Raw genomic sequence first — 19544 nt, 5'->3', positions numbered from 1 at the left:
CTGCCTGCCTCTCTGACTACTTGTGATCTCTGTCTGTCAAATAAATAAATAAAATCTTTAAAAAAAAAAAAAGATTCTCTCTCTTAAAAAAAAAAATTTAGGTTAACTGGGTCTAACCTCTTCCTTAAATTCTGAACTGCCTAGATGAATCCAATTAGAGCTCATTCATTCTTGCAAGTATTTTTTATTTTAAAGATACAGGCCAAATATACTATAAATGCCTCATTTCCATCTGTCATTTCACTTAATTGAAAAACAGGATATAATCTAATATGTCAAAAAATTAAAAAAGATTATAAAACATGACTAGAACCTACACCTAATGTGAAAAAATTATTCCTTTTCATTACCATGTGTTTTTAGTAATACCTACTAAATTTAGTAATATCTAATTTCACATATATACATCATGAAAAATAAAAAGATTTTTAAAAATGCAAAACACATGAACTAATGTAAGACAGGCGTTCAGCTTTAGAAAAATTAAAGCCAGCAAATAGTTTTTAATGTGTCCATTTATTGATTGCTGGGAATACAGCCTACTGAGGATACATGACATGCATTTTGGGAGAGAAATTAACCAAATCTGAAATGAAGCCATTCAATAAGCCTGCTGGGAGTTAATAAGGTAGCAGATTAGATCTAAAGTCACAGTGTGGGAAGAGTCAAACGGCCACATACAGTTGTCATTAAGATTCCAGCTGCAAATTCTTTTGGAACTTACTTATTCTTAATTACTTAGAAACTACCAGGAAAGAGAGAAGATCACTCTGCCTCTTTAGCTTAAACTAATGCAAAGAACAACAACAACAACAAAAAAAGAATTTGCTGTTATTTCAAATTGTTTAACGCAAAATTTCCATTTTTTTAGATTTCTCCACATCAATTCATATGCTTTAGAATTGTAAGCAGCTCTATAGGATTAGAAAAGATTAATAACCAATGCAAAACTGTCTTTGTTTGATTCCAGTATCTACCAATGAATTTCACTAATACTTGCAGATTTTTACACCATATTGTCAATTTCCCCTCAAGATGTTTATAACTCACTTGTACAATAAAATGATATAAATTAAAGAATTCCAGTTACACTTAACAGGACGGAAAGATTAAGTTACTGGAATGTCTTAGATCATAATTAAAATCTGCTTAATGATATATGTGGTATAGACAATGCAAAAATTACAACCTATAATTGGATAAAATGCTAAACTGGACTTCCGACTGTAGTGTTACATGCCACATAGTTCCCCCAAACTTTGTGATGGATGGATAGTGTTCCTTAAAATGCTAACACTGACGTCACTTGATATTCACATGATTTGGATTGCTTTTTGTGGGAGAAAAAAGAAATGGCCATACACCAATGGAATAAAAAAGGGAAGATTCTGGCTTTTTGTTTTGGTTTTTTTTTTAAGAGGCAGTCTGTTTCTTTCATAAACTGTATTCTTTCCTTAATGCTTCTGGAGGAACCGGTTATGGCCTGCAACGCTGGACAAATCGTGGGTACAAGCATACATCTCGGATGTGATACCTATTCAGAATCCAGGTCAAGAATCGTTCCAAGCCCAAGCCATATCCTCCATGAGGACACGTGCCGTATTTTCTCTGTTTAGAAAAAAGAAAAGAAGGACTGCATTGAACAAGGCCAGCAGCTGGGTTGTTTTTCAAATTAAGTCAATGTATTAGACAAAAACAAAACTAGCAATAGTCACATGCCACATTACAACCATGAAACTGAATACAGCACGTTCCCACATCAAAGTACCACACTGAAATCTCTCCTTTTAAAAATTCCAATTTATACGGAACTATTACAATGAAAACAATTTAAAGAGTGTTAAAAACAAAGCACAAAACTGTTTACCTGATCTGTGTACCAGTAATAGGGAGTGGGGTCAATTCCTTCCCTTTTATAACCTGCCAGTATTTCCTCACTATCCCAGATACGCATTGAGCCTCCCACAATCTCACCGACGTTGGGCATCAACACGTCAACCTTTTAAAAACAAGTAAATAAAATGCAGTTACTACCAGGCTATAGTTTCAAGGAAAATCACAATTAAACTCATAGCTAAAGGAGCAGTATGGTCAGGTAATATTCAAATATTCAAATCCTATAATTTAATAAGATATGTTAAGCCCAATCAGAGGACAAAAACCACTTCTTTAAATACTGCCATGCGAGATGTATAATGAAATATTTGCCGTGAGCTCTATCTCATTCCAGTGGCAGTCCCCACCTCCTTAGAAAGCAAAATTACTAATACTATTTGAATCACAGACTGACAGATTCTGTAAGGCGGGAATCCTCAGGACATCGCTGCATATAGAAGGACTTGATCTCTACAGGAAATCGACACAGCAAGATGGGCTCATTAATGGTGTCCGTCATCAGTCTCTCAGGAGCTTCTGGGATATCCTGAGGTTAAACAAGACTTCATTAACATTTACAACTCAAAAGGCAACAAGATAGAAGCAGCTCTCACCCATAGCAGCCCTTCATGTTATTAATGTGACGTAGCAGAGACTACACACCCATCCACAACCCATACACATGGGTGGAAGCAACACTTTCTTCCAAAAACAATAAAGATATTTTAATAACTCGCACGCAGTTATTAAACCAACTGCAAGAAGACCTGCTTCCCTTTACAGTAGATCTCAAGCGCCAGGCTGCTTGAGGAATGAAAACCCACCCAACAAACCCCCACCCCCCCCCCCAAAAAAAAAACCACTCGAAGCCATTATCACTGAGACTAGATACTGCGTAGTTATTTTTTTCAGTGGCCAGTTTTACCCAGCTCTGAAGCAAACGTGGTCCACTTAGTCCCCTGAGGTATAAGACAATCAGTGAATGCTCCAAAACATCATTGGCCTATGCACAGCCTGTGTTATTAATAACACCAATCCTTAAACTTTCCTGTTATCTGGACTTCTTGCCTGTTACAGTACATCTATATGGCTTCAATGGTAGTAAGACAGAGCCCTAAGACAAATAACCAGTGTGAAATTTCCAAGTGTAACCACAACTGGAACACCTAGCCAAGAAATGTCAACTGATGATGAACCAAGTTAATCTGCTTCTGTCTCAAAACATTCTTCAGTAACCCACATATAAACTCAAGGTAATACTGAAAACTCTTGTCCCAGTACAAACTGATTGAGAGAACTCGAGAAGACCCATTGATTTGTTTGCTTTAAGAACCAAAATGGAGCTCGGCAATCTCCTGGCACAGCTGTCATGAGGCCCCAGGCCCCGGAGACCCATGGGAGATGAGTGGGATGGTTCTGGTCTCTCAGCTTTTATCTGCTCTACATACCACAGTAGGATTTAACTGGGGGGAAACAGTCTTACTGCATGTTCCAATAAGTTGGAAGATTCATCTGCCATTCATCTACTGGATGTAGAACATGGAACATTCATCTACTCCGGTGACCTCATGTGCATGGGATGACATCAGAATACGGTAAATGGTGATAAGCATCAAGGGCTTCCTGAACTGTGGACCCTGCCAGGAATTTAGCTTTAAGTCCTCACAACTTTGCAAAGCAGCTGTGACCTCCGAGGAAAGAGGGTGGGGTCACTGGCCTTCTGTCACACAGCAGTAAGGACACAGGCGGGAGCTAAGCCACCTTTGGGATTTCCTCCAAAGATGGAGCTCTTTCCACTCCATCATACTACTTTGCTAAGTTTTAGGTAATAACACCTCTTAAATTTTTAATACAAAACTTTGTTACTCAATACCACCAACGAATTCATGAAATGGTAAGAATAATTTATGTCGATTGAGAGTCCTGTTTGTTCTCTCTGTAAATTCCTCTTAAAAATTAAAGCTCTAGAGTCTCGGGGCAAAATGGCGAGCAGGCCTGCCGTTGCAGCATCAAGCCAGTGGCTGGAGGGTGTTCGAAAATGGTACTACAATGCTGCAGGGTTCAATAAACTGGGGTTAATGCGAGATGATACATGAGAATGATGATGTGAAAGAAGTCATAAGAAGGCTTCCTGAGAACCTTTATAATGACAAGGTGTTTCGCATTAAGAGGGCACTGGACCTGACCATGAGGCATCAGATCTTGCCTAAAGAGCAATGGACAAAATACGAAGAGGATAAATTCTACCTTGAACCATATCTGAAAGAAGTGATTCAGGAAAGGAAAGAGAGAGAAGAATGGGCAAAGAAGTAATCATGGAGTTGAAAACTGTGGTTGCAGCTCCCCTCAAGTATTTTTAAGAAGTTGAATAAACCTGAAATGTACAATTTAGAACTATCTGAGCTGCAAATGTATTGCTTTAAATAAATATCTATTATGATTACTAAAAAAAAAAAAAAAAATTAAAGCTCTAAGCAGTACTGCTCCTCTTTTATCTATAAAGTGGACTTGCAAATACTATGTGAGAAATGGTTAAATGCCCTGGGAAGAGGGCTTCACAGTCTACACCTCTGGTACGTCTGCTCAGTATATCCGGGACGCCAGACCACCTTCCCGGCCAGGACTTCTCTCTTGGGTTTTGCATTTTAACCAACAGCTGTTTTCTTCTTTGACTCTTCTCCACATGGAGGAGCTTCAAGACACTCCTTTGCAGGAGGCTTCCTTTTTGAAAGAGCCGGATACTTTCACCAAACAAATAAAACGAATATACGCATATCAACATTTTGCATGAAATTTTAAAGCCTGAAATTTTGCATGAAATGTCTGAGCCCTCGTGCCAGCCTAGACAGCTACCCCTAGAGTGAAGTCAGGAGCATGGACTGACCACGGAAGAAGAGAAAAAAGGCAAAAGATGAGCTCCGAAGGCTACCACGGCACTAATATTTACTGACCGCCACGGAAGCGGCCTGAGGCCGACTCCACATCTGTGGACTCAGTGAATCCTCAGACAACCCCAAGGAGGGTCTGTTGTTGCCATTCTTTTGACAAGCGGCTGCCTCCTGCATTACTGGTTCGTTCACCTCAGCAGCAATACACTTAGGCGATGCATACCTCTCCAAATTCATAGAAAGTTCCATCTTCTTTCTTTATGTTGTGTTCCTTCAGCCACACAATAGCATCTGAATAGTTCATCCGCTTAAAAGGCCGTTTGGGAGGCTTGAAGTTCTACAATAGCAAGAAAAAACAGAGTGTACATAAAGAAACCGGAACACTAAAATTTCCATTTTAGGGAAAACTATCCGTTGTTAGTGTAAAATGTCATTTCAGACAAGAAAACAATGAGGACATTCCTAAAACTGGAAAATATACGTTACCTCCTCCTCTGTAAAATATTATAAAATTATTGGCAATGACTAGTATCAAATTTTACTCTTAAAAATACAAGTACAGAAGAAATGAGTGAAGGTGGTCTAAAGGTACAAACTTCCAGTTATAAAATAGTCAGTTCTGAGGATATAATGTGCAGCAAGGGGACTACAGCTAACCATACTCTATTTATAAATGTGAAATTTGCTAAGAGAGTAGATCTTAGAAGGCTGCAGCATAAAAAAGAACAAATTGTACCAATGTCTGGTAAGAGATGTTATCTAGACTTATGATAATCATTTCATAATACATACAACTATCAAATCATGATGCTGTACACCTGACACTAACATAATGCTATCAATTTTACCTTAAAAAATAAAAAATAAAAATATAGTATGTATGTGTATATATATATGCACTTATAGCAAAGCCCGCCACGCCATTAAATCTATAAAAACCGAAGGTGAAGACATCATTACCTCCCCCCTTCCCCCACCAAATCTTGACTTTGCATTTCCATAAACATCACACCTACCGGGTTGAGGTCACGCACTATGCTCGCTGCAGGTGATTTCAAGACTCTATCTACCACGTCACAAACCAAGTCCTCCAATCGGTTCAGGAGCTCATCGAAGGTCAGGAAAGGACACTCTGCTTCCACATGAGTATATCTGAAGAACGAGACATGAGCTGGCAGCGGCCCTTCTTTTCTGCCAAGTTTCTCTTAAGTAAGGACTTTAACATCACAAAATTGCACAGAAATGTAAAATTCTAGCACCGCTAACCAACTCCTCACTCAGCACATTAGCTTATTTCAGTTTGTTTGTCTTTTTAAAGATTTTGTCAGACAGAGACAGCAGGAGAAGGGACACAAGCAGAGGGAGTGGGAGAGGGAGAAGCAGGCCTCCCACTGAGCCCGATGCCGGGCTTGATCCCTGGATCCTGGGATCATGACCTGAAGGCAGACGCCCAACGACCGAGCCACCCAGGTGGCCATAGGTTAGTTTTAGAGTCCCTACCTTTCCTCCCTTAAAAAGAGTGATTTCTTGTTTATTCTTAACATATAAAGGATCAAAGAAAAGTGAAAGAAGAGAACATAGCTAGCTATGGCCCAGGAGGCAAAACTTCATACATGGCTTCCATTAATTTGTGGAATTGCCCTCCACACACTCTTAAAATATCCAATTTTTTTTACACTGCCTATATAAAGACTGCTACACTAAACGTATATTCTTAAAAGTAATTTTTTTAACAAAAATAAAAAGACAATTCTGTACTCAGCCAGGTGCCTCCGTGTTCTAGATTGTTCTGCCCTGTATGACTGTGCGATACAAAACACATCTCCCAGAGCTGGAATGCAGGTCTCCAGGTACAACTGAGAGGACTGAGTCAAAAATGCCTCTTCCCCAAAATAGTCAAGCTTGAAGAGCGTGGCACCTCCTTCCACTTGGGTTTGCACTAACGTTGGAGGAGTAACCTGTTCAAATGAAAAGGGGGAGTAAGTAGAGGCCGATTGTGAGTGCCACTGTTCAAGTTTAAAAATGGCCAAAGGTATCGTTTGTTTGCAAAAGATGATGAACAGACACTTACTTCATAGTACCCCCTATCAAAGAAGTGATCTCGAAAGCACCGGGTGACCACGGAACGTGCTTTCAGGATCTTGGACATGTTTTCTCCCCGGATCATCATGTGTCGGTTGTTGAGCTGGACGTCCACGTCAGACTCCTCGTTAATCAAGTTATCAGCTCCTCCAGCTGGGGCCAGCCCAATCAGTTCCCAGAAGTCACAGCTCAGCTCATGGCCACCGGGAGCCTCCATTTTAGAAAGGGTTGGGGGGGTGGGGAAAAAGGAGAGAGAGGGAAACAAAAAACTAATATTATTGGAGATTTTAATTTACGTCAAAATTGTTGGTAAGATATTTTTAGACATCATCATTATCAGCCTATCCTTCTAGACAAAGACCTAATAATCTGATTTTATTTTGATATTTAATATTCCTTTCAGAGTAAATCCACACATGATTTTTAAACAACAGAAAAGCAAAAACTAGAAAATATATGATAATCTTGCAACTTGGAGTAACTACTAACTGCTGTTATCATTTGATGTATCTTCCTAACCCTTCCCCGATAAGTTAAAATATCATTTTATCGACACTGAAACACTCCTTAAATGCAAAGGTTTTATTGAAAGCTGTTTCTCTTTGGAATGGATATATGATAGAAATTTAAATTCTCCCTAGTAATTCCATTAAAAGCAATTTATTTTAGAAGCCACACATCACGGAATATACAACTATCTTGGTACCAATCCCTGGAGAGCAAGTAACACGTCATAACAACTCCGTTCTGCAAATCACATTACTTCAGTGAACTTGAATCAGATATTCACGCTTAATGTAGGTTCTTTTATATGAACTCTGGGAGACCCTCTGATATCGATATTTCAAGTCTATTAAGGAGGACTCTAGGGGCTCCCTCTGGTGGTTAATAGGTCACATTTGTTTGTTTTCTTTCCCAGCCAACAAATATAACCACAGTAATTATTTGAAAAGTAATTACCAACAAGTAACCGTTATGTGCCTGTTGACTGGAGAAGAAACAACTCTGAATATCAGAATTATATTTAACTTTCTCTAAAAGAAACTTTCAAATTCTATTCAGGAAGTTTCATATTTAGATTACTGCTCTTTTCTGAAGTTTTTGGGTAGATTATTTTTTTTTTAAAGATTTTATTTATTTATTTCACAGACAGAGATCACAAGTAGGCAGAGAGGCAGGCAGAGAGAGAGGAGGAAGCAGGCTCCCCGCTGAGCAGAGAACCCGATGCGGGGCTTGATCCCAGGACCCTGGGACCATGACCTGAGCCGAAGGCAGAGGCTTTTAACCCACTGAGCCACCCAGGCACCCCATGGGTAGATTATTTTTATTTCCACCTGGCTGAAAAGTTATTCATCCATCCACAGCAAAGTGACTGTACTATGGCCCATGAGGGTTATTTATGAATTCTATAAACTTGGAAATCCCTGAGTGTGTTATAGCATATGAGTTGTACAGTAGACATATTTCCCTGGAAGAGGAAAAGGCATCCTAAATGTATCAAGTACATCACATCTGTGTATTTATTTGCCAAATCCCTAAAGTACAAATAAGAACACTGGAGAACAAAGACATGCTTACTCACCACTGAGAAAATCAACCTACTCACCTGCTTGCCCTTCGGGGTCAGATTTAGCGTTCCATACACTGCAACACTACTCTCCGTGGCCAAGACGACCCCATTGTAACACTGACACTATAAAAAAGACAAAAGTCCATATTTACCTACTCACATTTACATTAAGATGTATGTTCTGATGTACAGAAAGCTAAGCAGATTACTCAAATAAAAGTTACCTGGTCTAAAACTAGTAAAAGAAGATGGCCATCGACTTTTTTTAGTATTAACCAAGAATAGCTATTTTTGTGGGAGGATTCATCTACAGAGAAATATGTATGTAAACAGATATTTTACATATATACATATGTATAAATGCCAGTAGTCCACATCCCTTAAAAATATCTGAACAGCTCATTTTATTTTCTTTAAAATTCAGACTGCTGGGATAATAAACCATCCACCTGGGCTATGATCAACACTTGCTAAAACCGCTAGGACAGAAGTGACAGGTAGCTTTACAATGGAGGGATCAGGCTACCAACACTTCAACCCAAATCATAAAATCATAGAAAAAGGCAAGAGGACATTATGTGTCTTTGATGTGAGACAATGAGAAGTGCACAGTCTTCCCCATGAAGTAGTTGTGCCAAAAAAGTCAAACAAAATGAAATTTTGTTTCATTTCAAATGAATTTCAAATTTCAAATTTGATAAGCTTGTAAGAACTACAGAGGAGAGGAACACGTGACTCCTGAGGAGGCAACCAACCAGACTCGGAGAGGAGGAGAGCCACTGGACAACCAAACAGGTTGTTTTAAACAAATTTGATAGAAAAGACAATAGAAAGGACGAATGGTTACAGATTGAAAGAGTTTCAGAGCCACATCAGCTCAGTGCAGTACGGAGATCTCGTCTGGGTTCTCATTCAAACCAAACAACTGTAGAAAGACATTGTGAATCAACTGGGAGAAGCTGACTGATGTTTAGGAGTTGCCTGTTTGGGGAGGGTGTAATTAATATTAGCATGGTTATAGCTCAAATACTTTTTCTTGGAGATGCGTATGCAAGTGTATTTATATAAAACGATATGATGTCTAGGGGGGTCAGAGGGGTGAGCAGTAAACCAGAATTGGCCATCTATTAGTCATTACTTGTTAGGGACTTAATGTTTTGTCCCTCCAAAATTCCTATGTTGAAATCCTAGGCCCCCGTGTGCCAGTATGAGGAAGTGGGCCCTTGGACAGGTGAATAGGGTGAGATGAGGGTTTGCTCCCCCTTCTGCTCTCCACCACGTAAGGATGCGCCAGGAAGCTGGCAGTGTGCAGCCTGGAAGAGGGCCCTCCCCGGAACATGACCATGCTGACACCCTGAGCTCGACTTTCAGCCTGCCGGACTGTGAGACAAATTCCTTCGTTTATATGCCACCCAGTCTATGACTAAGACCTTATCAAAGCTGGGTGATGAGCACATGAGGTTTCTTTATATAGGTGACTTCGAACAATTTGGGGATTAGGGGTGCTGACCCCCTGTGCAGTCTAAAATCCATATACAACTTGATTCTCCCACAACTTAACTAATGGCCTACTGTTGACCAGAAGCCTTACTGACAACACAAAGTCAAGTAACAAATATTTTATGTATTAGATGTATCATACTGCATTCTTATAATAAGTTTGAGAAAAAGAAGGTCATAAAGAAGAAAGTCATAAAGAAGAGAAAATTCACTCACAGTCCTGGGGAAAAAAAAAAAAAAAAAATCCAGGCCCCAGCAGACCCATGCTGTTCAAACCCATGTTGTTCAATGGTCAACTGTACCGTTCTATTTTTTATGTGCTAGAAATTTTCTCTAACAGTTTAAAATATATATACAGATCCTAAAATCCCCAAAACTAACACTAAAGGAACTTACTAAAAACAAACAAAAAAAACAGATTTTCAGCAAGAAATAAGAAAAAATATTTACCAGATCATCTGACAAGACACACTGAAGATAGCCTGTACCGTCCCGCAACACCAGAAACATTAAATTCTTTCCTAAAATGAGAAAGAAAAATAAGGCCTGACCGCCCTCAAGGCACTTAAAAGTACTTTCTCATAATTTAATCTTATAATAGGTAACTCCATGGTTAAATTGTTATGAGTTCAAACCTCCTGCGTGGCCCCCTTCCTCTCAAGTGGCCACTGGAAACATCACTACTCAGTATCTGTACAGCATTTCACCTTCTTCCCCGTATTTCCACATCCTATGTGAGCCTCATGATCCACGTGATCATGGGAAAGCAAGGCTGTCAGAAACTTGACACGAGGGATTGTGTCTCCCTCACCACTGAATCCCCTGCAAGGCCTAGCATAGTGCTGTGCACTCAATGGGAGGTAGATAAATATTGCTGCCCAGGGACGCCTGGGTGGCTCAGTCAGTTAAGCAGCTGCCTTCAGCTCAGGTCATGATCCCAGGGTCCTGGAATTGAGTCCCACATCAGGCTCCTTGCTTGGCAGGGAGCCTCCTTCTCCCTCTGCCTCTGCCTGCTGTTCCCCCTGCTTGTGTGCGCATGCTCTCTCTGTTAAGTAAATAAATAAAATCTTAAAAAAAAAAAAAAAATATATATATATATATATATATATGTATATTGCTGCCCAGAATCCCTTTTCCTTTATGTCCCATCTCTTTTTATGAAGGATGTGTAACTACTTATAATAAAATACATGTAATAAAATAATAGAGCAAGCAAAAAGTCAGGACTGAAAGAAGTAGAATGCAAACACACTAATTATAAAAGCCAACACTACTGCCAGGAATGAATTTCAGAGTTGGCTCTGCCCTTCCTGTAACACATCCCTTTCATTAAATAATTAAATTCAGCTAGACAAATATTTACTGGATACTCCTGATCTCTTTGATTGCTTCCAGTTAAATAGCACTTAAATAATTTTTAAACCTGTAATAACAAATTTAGGATGTTAATTCACTATCTTCTTTTATAAACTAGCATCCCAAACTAGAAATATCCCCCACCTAAGTAAATGTTTTTATGTTCCTCTTCATCTAGACCAGGGATGTTTAAAATTAAAGAGAGACCAAAGAAAAGCTATCCCATTTACCTTGCCTACGCAGCCTGTGGACCCAGCCAAACACCTTTACTCTTTGGCCTTTGTATTTTCCTAGTGCATGAATCTTCACCTGCGAAATTGAAGTCAATAACGTTCAACCAATCATGTTATTTATTACGTATCAGCTTCTCCACTAATACTAGATGGACGGCGGTAAAGTGTTACAAATTCACACATGATGCAAAACAACAATCATTCTACAATAAACGTTCACCATGTTGGAGTGGTTAAAAAAAAAAAAAATCCAAGTCTTTCTCTTAGTGCAAAACTGACACTGAGAACCATCTGGAATTTCAGATACTTCTATATAAAATCAATGAATAAATGAATTCGTAAGAGCAACAACACAAGTCTGCGTGAAGCCCTTCCTGCCCTCACAGTTCCTCCCAACACACAAGGCAGAAGCTAGCCAAGGCTAGCTATCGGTTTGGAGGAGGAAGGACAGAGGAGCACAGGAAGGGGAGGGTGAAGGTAGCCAAGACACCTTCATCATCAAGAACACAGGAAACAGATGACCATCCATGAGCAGTAAGAACTATTTGAAATCTAAGCATGACCACTCACAGCCTAACATCTGTTCTAAGAAAAAATGCAGAGGAATCCAATTCACAAAATCACAGAACATTTTATCTATTTAAAAAAACCATCAAAATCATGGATTTTGACCTCCTCATTTTACAGTGAGGAAATGGACACGTAGGGAGGGCGACACTTAGCTGGCTTTTAGGTGGGACAGGAATCGTTCAACACGTAATTACTAAACTTTATGATAAAGTGAACCCCCAGAGGACCAGCCTCACGACTTTAAAATGTTATTTTCTCTCTATCCCTTCTAAAGGGAAAGGAAGGGTGAACAGTGTGAAGGAGCACACCAGCCGGCCCGGCCCTCGGGCACAGAACCGACAGTCTGACAGGGTGTGACGGCGATATTTGGGACAGTATGTGTCACACTCACACATTTTGGCTCTGGAAGATTTGGATCGTTTTTAATGGTAATCTTCTTGGCTTCTTCCAGGTTCTTTTCTCTCCGCAAATTGTCTTCTGCCTAATTTTTAACAATAAAGCAGTCTGTTAACACACGGTTTCCAGTATTCTAACTTAAAAAACATTCACAGCGGCAAAATCATTGCTCACCTCTTTCTTTTCCCGGGATTCACTCTTCATTTGTTCCCTATGCCACATTTTTTTAATGTTTTTCATCTGTGATTTAGAAATAACATCCCACCTCTGGAGAGAAAAAGAGATATTTAATTTTTTCCAGAATCTCTATGTTATGATGAAAATTTATTTACAAAATATAATTCGGTAGTTTTTGGCTCATCCTACCTCATTTTCTTTTTGTGAATCTATGTAAATGGTTGGAAACGGTTCTTTTCCTACTGTCATCAGAGCCTTGAGTAGGAAGGGAGAAAAAGAAAATTTAATATTGTACCATATCTGACATCAAAATAACAACCTAATTATGAGGTAACTTGAACCATCTAGAACACCATCAAGAGCCAAAAAGAGGGATGCCTGGGTGGCTCAGCCGGTTAAGCATCTGCCTTCAGCTCAGGTCATGATTCCCGGGTCCTGGGATCAAGTCCCACATCAGGCTCCCTGCTCAGCGGGGAGCCTGCTTCTCCATCTTCCTGCCACTCCCCCTGCTTGTGCTCTGTTTCTTTCTCTCTGACAAATAAATAAATAAAACCTTAAAAAAAAAAAAAAGCGCCAAGGGAAAAAACATATAAACCCCAACGGCCAAAAGTGAACATTGAAAGAATGACTGGTCGGACATACTAAGAAAACTTTCCTTAAAACAGAAGCCATCCAGTCCTTTCACAAACAATTCTAGCACACGTGGCTACACAATACAGTTGATCCCTGAACACAGGTTTAAACTGCATGGACCCACTTACATTGCAGATTTTTTCCCACAGATACGTTACAGTGCTGTAAATACATTTTATTCTCCTTATGATTTTTAGCATCTGCTGTTTTCTAGTTTACTTCTTTGTAAAAATACAGTATAGAATACACATAACATTTAGAATATGTGTTAACTGTTTCTGCTATTGGTTTATGTTACTGGCTTCTGGTCAGCTGTAGGCTATCGGTATTTCAGTTTTAAGGAAGTTGAAAGCTGTATGCAGACTTTTGACTCTGCAGGGGTCAGTGACCCTAACCCCCCGTTGTTCAAGGGTCGAGTGTATACAGTTTCCCGGTACAAGGAGACTAGAAGCAGCGGATTTCCAGTGGCTGCAGGGACCAGCAAGAAGTCTACTGAGAACACCAGAGGAGAGACGACCGACAGTAAAAGTCAACTGCAGATGACACCTAACTGGCTCATCTTCACTAAGAAATCAGGGAAGTTGTTTCTGAAACTCTTTCAGAAACAAAAGTAACGGTTAAGAACATAAAAGACTAAGCTTCATTCAATTTGAAAAATTCCTGTATGTAGGATTTTCATAAATATGAGGACATGTCAGGGGTTGCTGTGCCATTTATATTTCATAGTTTGTATTACTTGATTAAGTCAGCCAAGAAATGTTAACAAATTAATCTCTCTGGTTGTAGGATTGGAATCTTGTGGAAACTAAAGGTCTAGTTCCAGACCTGGAAAATACTTCTCATTTTCTTTTAACACTAACCCCAATTCAATGATCACCGCAGAGGAGGGAACCTGGATCTTTTAAAAACATCTAAGAGAGGGTGCCTGGGTGGCTCAGTGGGTTAAGCCTCTGCTTTCGGCTTAGGTCATGATTTCAGGGTCCTGGGATCGAGCCCCACATCGAGCCCCACATTGGGCTCTCTGCTCAGCAGGGAGCCTGCTTCCCCTCCACCTCTCTGCCTGACTCTCTGCCTACTTGTGGTATCTGTCAAATAAATAAATAAAATCTTAAAAAAACAAACAAACATATAAGAGAGTTCTTCTTTTAAATAACTACACTTGAGGGGTGCCTGGGTGGCTCAGTTGGTTAAACGACTGACTGCTTTGGGCTCAGGACATGATCCTGGAATCCCAGCACCGAGTCCCCGAATGCTTCTCCCTCTGACTCTCCCCCCTCATGCTCTCTCTCACTCATTCTCTCTCTCTCAAATAAATAAAATCTTTTAAAAAAAAATTACAGGGGCGCCTGGGTGGTTCAGTGGGTTAAAGCCTCTGCCTTCGGCTCAGGTCATGATCCCAGGGTCCTGGGATCAAGCCCCGCATTGGGCTTTCTGCTCATCGAGGAACCTGCTTCCCTTCCTCTCTCTGCCTGCCTCTCTGCCTCCTTGTGATCTCTATCAAATAAATTTTAAAAAAAAATTACACTTGGTAGAGATGTTTGTAAATCACTAGGAATTTGCTACCTGACACTCTCTATTGATTCCTCCTTTTTTTAATCACTGAAACTGAAAGTTAGAAGCCAAACTGTAATTCCCCAAGTGACAACAGCAGACTTTGCTAATAGTGACATTTTGCAAACATTCACCTAAATGTCAGTTTTGGGGAGCCATAGAAATCACCTCTGGAAACTGGAAATGAGAGAAAGATTTCCTTCCAAAAATTAAAAGGCAAGACTCAGCTTCCCCAAGTCCCACTAAGTTCATGCCCAGATTTCTTTTTTTTTTTTTTTTTAAAGATTTTATTTATTTATTTGACAGAGAGAGAGAGAGAGAGAAAGCAAGCACAAGCAGGGAAGTGGCAGGGAGAGGGAGAAGCAGGCTCCCCACTGGGTAGAGAGCCTGAAACACAGGGGAGGGGACGAGCCTGGATCCCAGGACCCTGGGATCATGACCTGAGCTGAAGGCAGACACTTAACCAAGTGAGCCAGCCAGGCACTCCTACCCAGATTTCTTCTAAATGAACTCCTAAGAGGCCTCTTGCCGAATTTACCACTAGAATCCAGATGTGATCCTGAACCTTGAGACTCAAAGACTTAACTGATATCCGTACAATAAGAACGGACTCATTTCTCAGAGCAGACACTCAGTAACTCAAGAGTCTGGAATGCTAATTTACTAATGTACTATTATTTCTCAGGATCTAAAATCCTCAAGTGAATTTAGCATATTCTCTCAGCAGGATAAGGAAAAAAAGAAGACACAGTTAAAAATGTTCAAATATAAGTTTAGACTTATTCACCCAATACTCTTAAAGCTACACAGCTGTATACATTCCTCATTTTCTCTTTTCTGAAAATTCTCTCCAAAATCTAGTGCCTGAAATACAGTTATTGACAAGTCAGATATTAACCGACACTAGTCATTAATAAGTGTAGTCATTTTCTGAATGAGAAGAAATACTACCTTTAAGCCGGTTTTAAAAGGTTTCTCCTTGGTTCCATCACCTGTAGCATCATTTCCCTCTCGATCGGAGACATAGAGCTCTGCTGTTTTACAAAAGGAGAATGAGTTATTCATTTGGCCAGTAATTATTAGTCATTTCATACTGTAACTATTTCATCCATTCTTTATCTTTGTGAACAGAACAAACAGCTGATTAGTAAAAATTACCACAGCCCAAAAGAAATTATATCATGATTCTTTCCCACGCCTCTAATTCAGTGACATCTATCCCATAAAAACATACTAGCTACAAATCTGGCTTTTCAAAATGGACTTTGATGACTTTAATTTGTGATACTGCTTCTAGCTCCTTGATAAAGGCTTTGAAGTTGGCCAGACCAGACTGGAATCTTGGATGTTGTACCTTAAAAGCCAGGGTGACTCTGGGGAATTCACTTAACCTATCTGAGCTTATTTCTCTAGGAAATGAGGGGGAAAAACAATACCCATCTTGAGGCCGTCATAAAGTAACACGTAGCAATCAGCTTTCCCAGTGAGAGTGCACCGATGTCAAATAAATACCACTTCCTTCTGATCTTTAAAGGAAATGAAGCTCTGAGCTTAACGAATTGCACAAGACCTTACAACTAATTAAGTGTGAACACCAACATCAGTCCTGGTCCCTTTTTTCCTTTTTCTATTGCACCACACGGTCTCCCTGGAAATCTCAATATAAATGAGGATGTATGAAAGCGAATTAGAATTCAAGAGTCCCTTCCGGACGATCACTTCGAAGAGCTTACATATTTGGGGGTACTCTGACATCTTACAGTGCCTTGCGGTGCCTAAGTCTCAGCTGAATCACCAGACTGTTTGCAGGGGGGCAGGGCGAGAAGTGGCCGCCATCCCAGTCGCCAGACAGGGTGGGGGTGCCCGAGGGGGCCTCGAGGGGGGACCGGCCCCGCCCAGCGAGTCGCGGCCCAGCAGGGGTCCAGGCTCCTCCCTCCCCCACCCCACCCCCGCTCCAATCTTTCCCGTACAAATATCAGTGGACCGCCCACTCGAAGCCAGGCCATCCGCCGCAGCTCGGTTCCTGGCCCACGTAGGGTTCCCGCTCCACTTACACAGCCCGGGATCCCCGGGCTTCACTCACCTAGTACCATCCCGGCGGTCGGCCCGGTCACCTCCAAGGACATCGTCTCCAACACTCTGCCGCCTTGTCACCCCAACGTGCACCGGCGGCTTCCTCGACTAGGACGTTGCATCAGAACGTCATGCATAGGTCGCCCCAGTGAGTCACCCGAGCGTCGCGGCGCCATTGGTTACAGGAGGATATGATAAGTGGGCGGTGTCGCTGCTGCAGCCATCTTTGAGCCGGGCAGAGGCAACTTCCGGGTCTGCCGCTCCGCCCTGGCGCGCTCGGGCTTTCCCGGTCCCGGCTACCCCGGGCTCCCTGGCCGCCTAGACCAACTAGGGGCAGTAGTCCTCTCTGCCTTCGGTCCCCACCTTCCTACTTTTCCTATTGAATTGTCCAGTTTCTCCCCCAGCTGTAGGTGCGCTGGGGCCCTTTTGGAAACCAGACCAATTTCGTTCCTTAGCTCCAAATGTTGGAATGCTTGTGGAATTAATGTCATCATTAAGTGTATTGAGCACCTGCCACGAGGAGGGGTGGGAGCGGGTGGTAGGGGCGTGAGAGTAGTCCTATCTCACGTGCATTGCCTGTTGTGAAATATCAAGGCCATTTAATTTTGCAACCTAATTGGATGAACATGTAGTACTTCTGTATTTATGATTCGAATTATTGATACTTTCATTTAAAGTTATAAGGATCGCTATTAGGGAGGCTGTAATAATGTTGTGGGAAAAACTAGGGCTTCAAGCCCGCTTGGAATTCCGGTTCCACCTTTTACTAACTGTGCTTTGGGAAGAAGTACCTAACCTAAGCTTCAATTTCCCTGTTTGTGAAGGATGATGTAAATTCACTGCCCAGCACATAATAGATGCTAAATAAAGGGTAGCTAAAATTATCATTCTTTGTTGAGTGAAATACCAGAGTTTGTCTTTGAGTGAAGGAAAACTTATTTGCATTATGAAAGAAACTAAAAATAACTCCAAACATAAGTTCAGACTCTGGAGAATATGAACCAAATACTTTTCTTCCAATTTCATCCAATTTCATGGACTTCCCCTTTTCCCTCTTTGCTAACTTTCTGTGTTCGCCCACATTATAATTGTTATCTGTTGCTGCAGAGCAAATTATCCCAAACTTTGGAGCTTAAGACAATGAACATTCATTACTTCACACAGTTTCTGAAAGTGAGGAATCCAGGTGTGGCTTCATTGGGGATGGGGTCTCGGGGTCTCCTGAATCAAGTTGGCCGGGGCCGCAGTCTTCTGAAGCTTGGCTAGGTGAGGATCTGCTACCAGGCTCACTCATAGGGCTGCTGGCAGAAGGCCTAGGTTCTTTGCGGGATGGGCTCCCCATAGCACTTCTAATGACGGGACAGCTGACATTTCCAAAAGCAAGTGATCAGAGAGAGAGAGAAAGCTGTATTAGTTACCTATTGCTATATAATAAATTACCCCAAACTTCAAACAACATTTGGCTTTTCGCGTTGTCTATGGACCAGGAATTTGGGTCTCTCAAAAGGCGACAATCCAGGTGTCAGCTGGGACTGCAGGCATCATATTTTAAGACTCTGAAGTCTCACCTGGGATGCATCCTCTATCACCCTCACTCAGCTGAGTGTTGGGCTCAATTCTTTGCCACGTGGGCCTCACCATCAGGCAGCGGGCTTCATCAGAGCAGGCAAACAAGACGGAAGCCACAGTCATTTGTAACCTATCCTCAGAAGTGACACCCCTAACCTTCACCATATGCTGCTTTATTGGAATCCTGTCACCTGGTCCAGCCTACAGGCAAAGAAAGGGTTTTACACCAGCGCATGCCTGTTAGGAGGTGAGGTCGATGTGGCCATCTTAGAAAGCTGCCTTCCCAAACTGCAGTGCCCCTTGTCACCTGATTAGTGAGGTAACATTTCATCATTTCTACTTATTGTTTTGGTCACAAGGACCAACTCTCGTACAACACGGGAGAGGACTACACAGGGGGTGAAGACCAGGAGGTGGGACTCAGTGGGAACCGTCCTAGGGGCTGCCTGCCACCAGTCAGATGAATTTCTCCTCGTCACCCTGCCCTGGGCCCCCAGAGGCTGACTAATGGGGACTGCATCAACGTGCTGTCTTCTGGTTAGATACAGCTAGAGGGGACCACAGGCAAGAGAGCAAGAGGGAGGACAGTAAGCTTGGGGTATTTGTTCGCCCAACTGCCTTGCCGCAACTTGGCTGCGTCTGGCTCCAGTCAGGCGGCACTAAGAAACCGTCATCTGGACTGCCCTTCATGCACTCTTTGGCTGACAGTCTCAAGGAAGCAGAACTTCCCTTGCAGTGTCACTTAAAGGGTCACTTCCAAGAACAAACTGAATGAATGAATGAAATGAAATGAAAATGAATGGCATTGCTCTTCGTCTCCTCATCCGACTCTGGCCAGCTGGGGGCACCCCCTTCTCTCGGTCCTCGACAGTCGGTCTCCGCGCCCAATCAGGGTTGTCTCAGTCTGGGCTGACTCTCATTTCTCTCCAGTCTCCAGATGCGAGTCGCAGTCCTAACACTGCGATGGCCCTCATGGGCCACCGTAGCCGACAGCCTGTTTGAACTCAGGGCGCGCGACGCGGACGCCGCCATGTCGTCTCCGGCCATTTCCGCTTTTCGCTCACCTGGTCC

At 41.7% G+C, this 19544-nt stretch overlaps 1 protein-coding gene and 1 pseudogene across 3 annotated transcripts; one reads left to right on the top strand and one right to left on the bottom strand.

Moving 5' to 3' along the window:
- Nucleotides 1-497: 497 nt before the first annotated feature.
- On the bottom strand, nt 498-17147 carry NARS1 (asparaginyl-tRNA synthetase 1). 2 transcript variants are annotated; one of them, XM_080821863.1, is made up of 15 exons: nt 16915-17147; nt 15783-15865; nt 12837-12902; nt 12645-12737; nt 12466-12555; nt 11502-11580; nt 10366-10436; nt 8452-8538; nt 6835-7056; nt 6522-6721; nt 5780-5915; nt 4987-5100; nt 2291-2422; nt 1868-1999; nt 498-1608 (listed from the first exon to the last, which is right to left on the bottom strand). In XM_080821863.1, exons 1-15 carry the CDS (start codon nt 16955-16957, stop codon nt 1477-1479), a joined length of 1680 nt encoding a protein of 559 aa, XP_080677989.1. In that variant the 5' UTR covers nt 16958-17147; the 3' UTR covers nt 498-1476. The 2 variants fall into 2 exon arrangements, with proteins under 2 accessions (XP_080677989.1, XP_080677990.1); XM_080821864.1 differs by having other exon boundaries at nt 15783-15862; nt 16915-17056.
- Nucleotides 3317-4323, top strand: LOC308353862 (cytochrome b-c1 complex subunit 7-like; annotated as a pseudogene). Its single transcript has one exon. The product of its transcript is annotated as a cytochrome b-c1 complex subunit 7-like (transcript).
- Nucleotides 17148-19544: the final 2397 nt, after the last annotated feature.

The sequence above is a fragment of the Martes martes genome (assembly GCF_963455335.1).
Source record: "Martes martes genome assembly, chromosome: 13".
NCBI lineage: Eukaryota > Metazoa > Chordata > Mammalia > Carnivora > Mustelidae > Martes > Martes martes.
Note: the sequence above shows the minus strand (reverse complement) of the source record. Positions and strands in the feature narration are given on the sequence as shown.

What these genes read in the sequence shown, in the direction of transcription:
- NARS1 (XM_080821863.1), bottom strand. Translation starts at nt 16,957, where the DNA reads ATGTCCTTGGAGGTGACCGGGCCGACCGCCGGGATGGTACTAG. An exon ending in CCACAGGCTGCGTAGGCAAG is followed by an intron (nt 10,437 to 11,501) that starts GTAAATGGGATA and finishes TTCTCATTTTAG; the next exon opens with GAAAGAATTTAATGTTTCTG. An exon ending in TTGATAGGGGGTACTATGAA is followed by an intron (nt 6,722 to 6,834) that starts GTAAGTGTCTGT and finishes TCATTTGAACAG; the next exon opens with GTTACTCCTCCAACGTTAGT.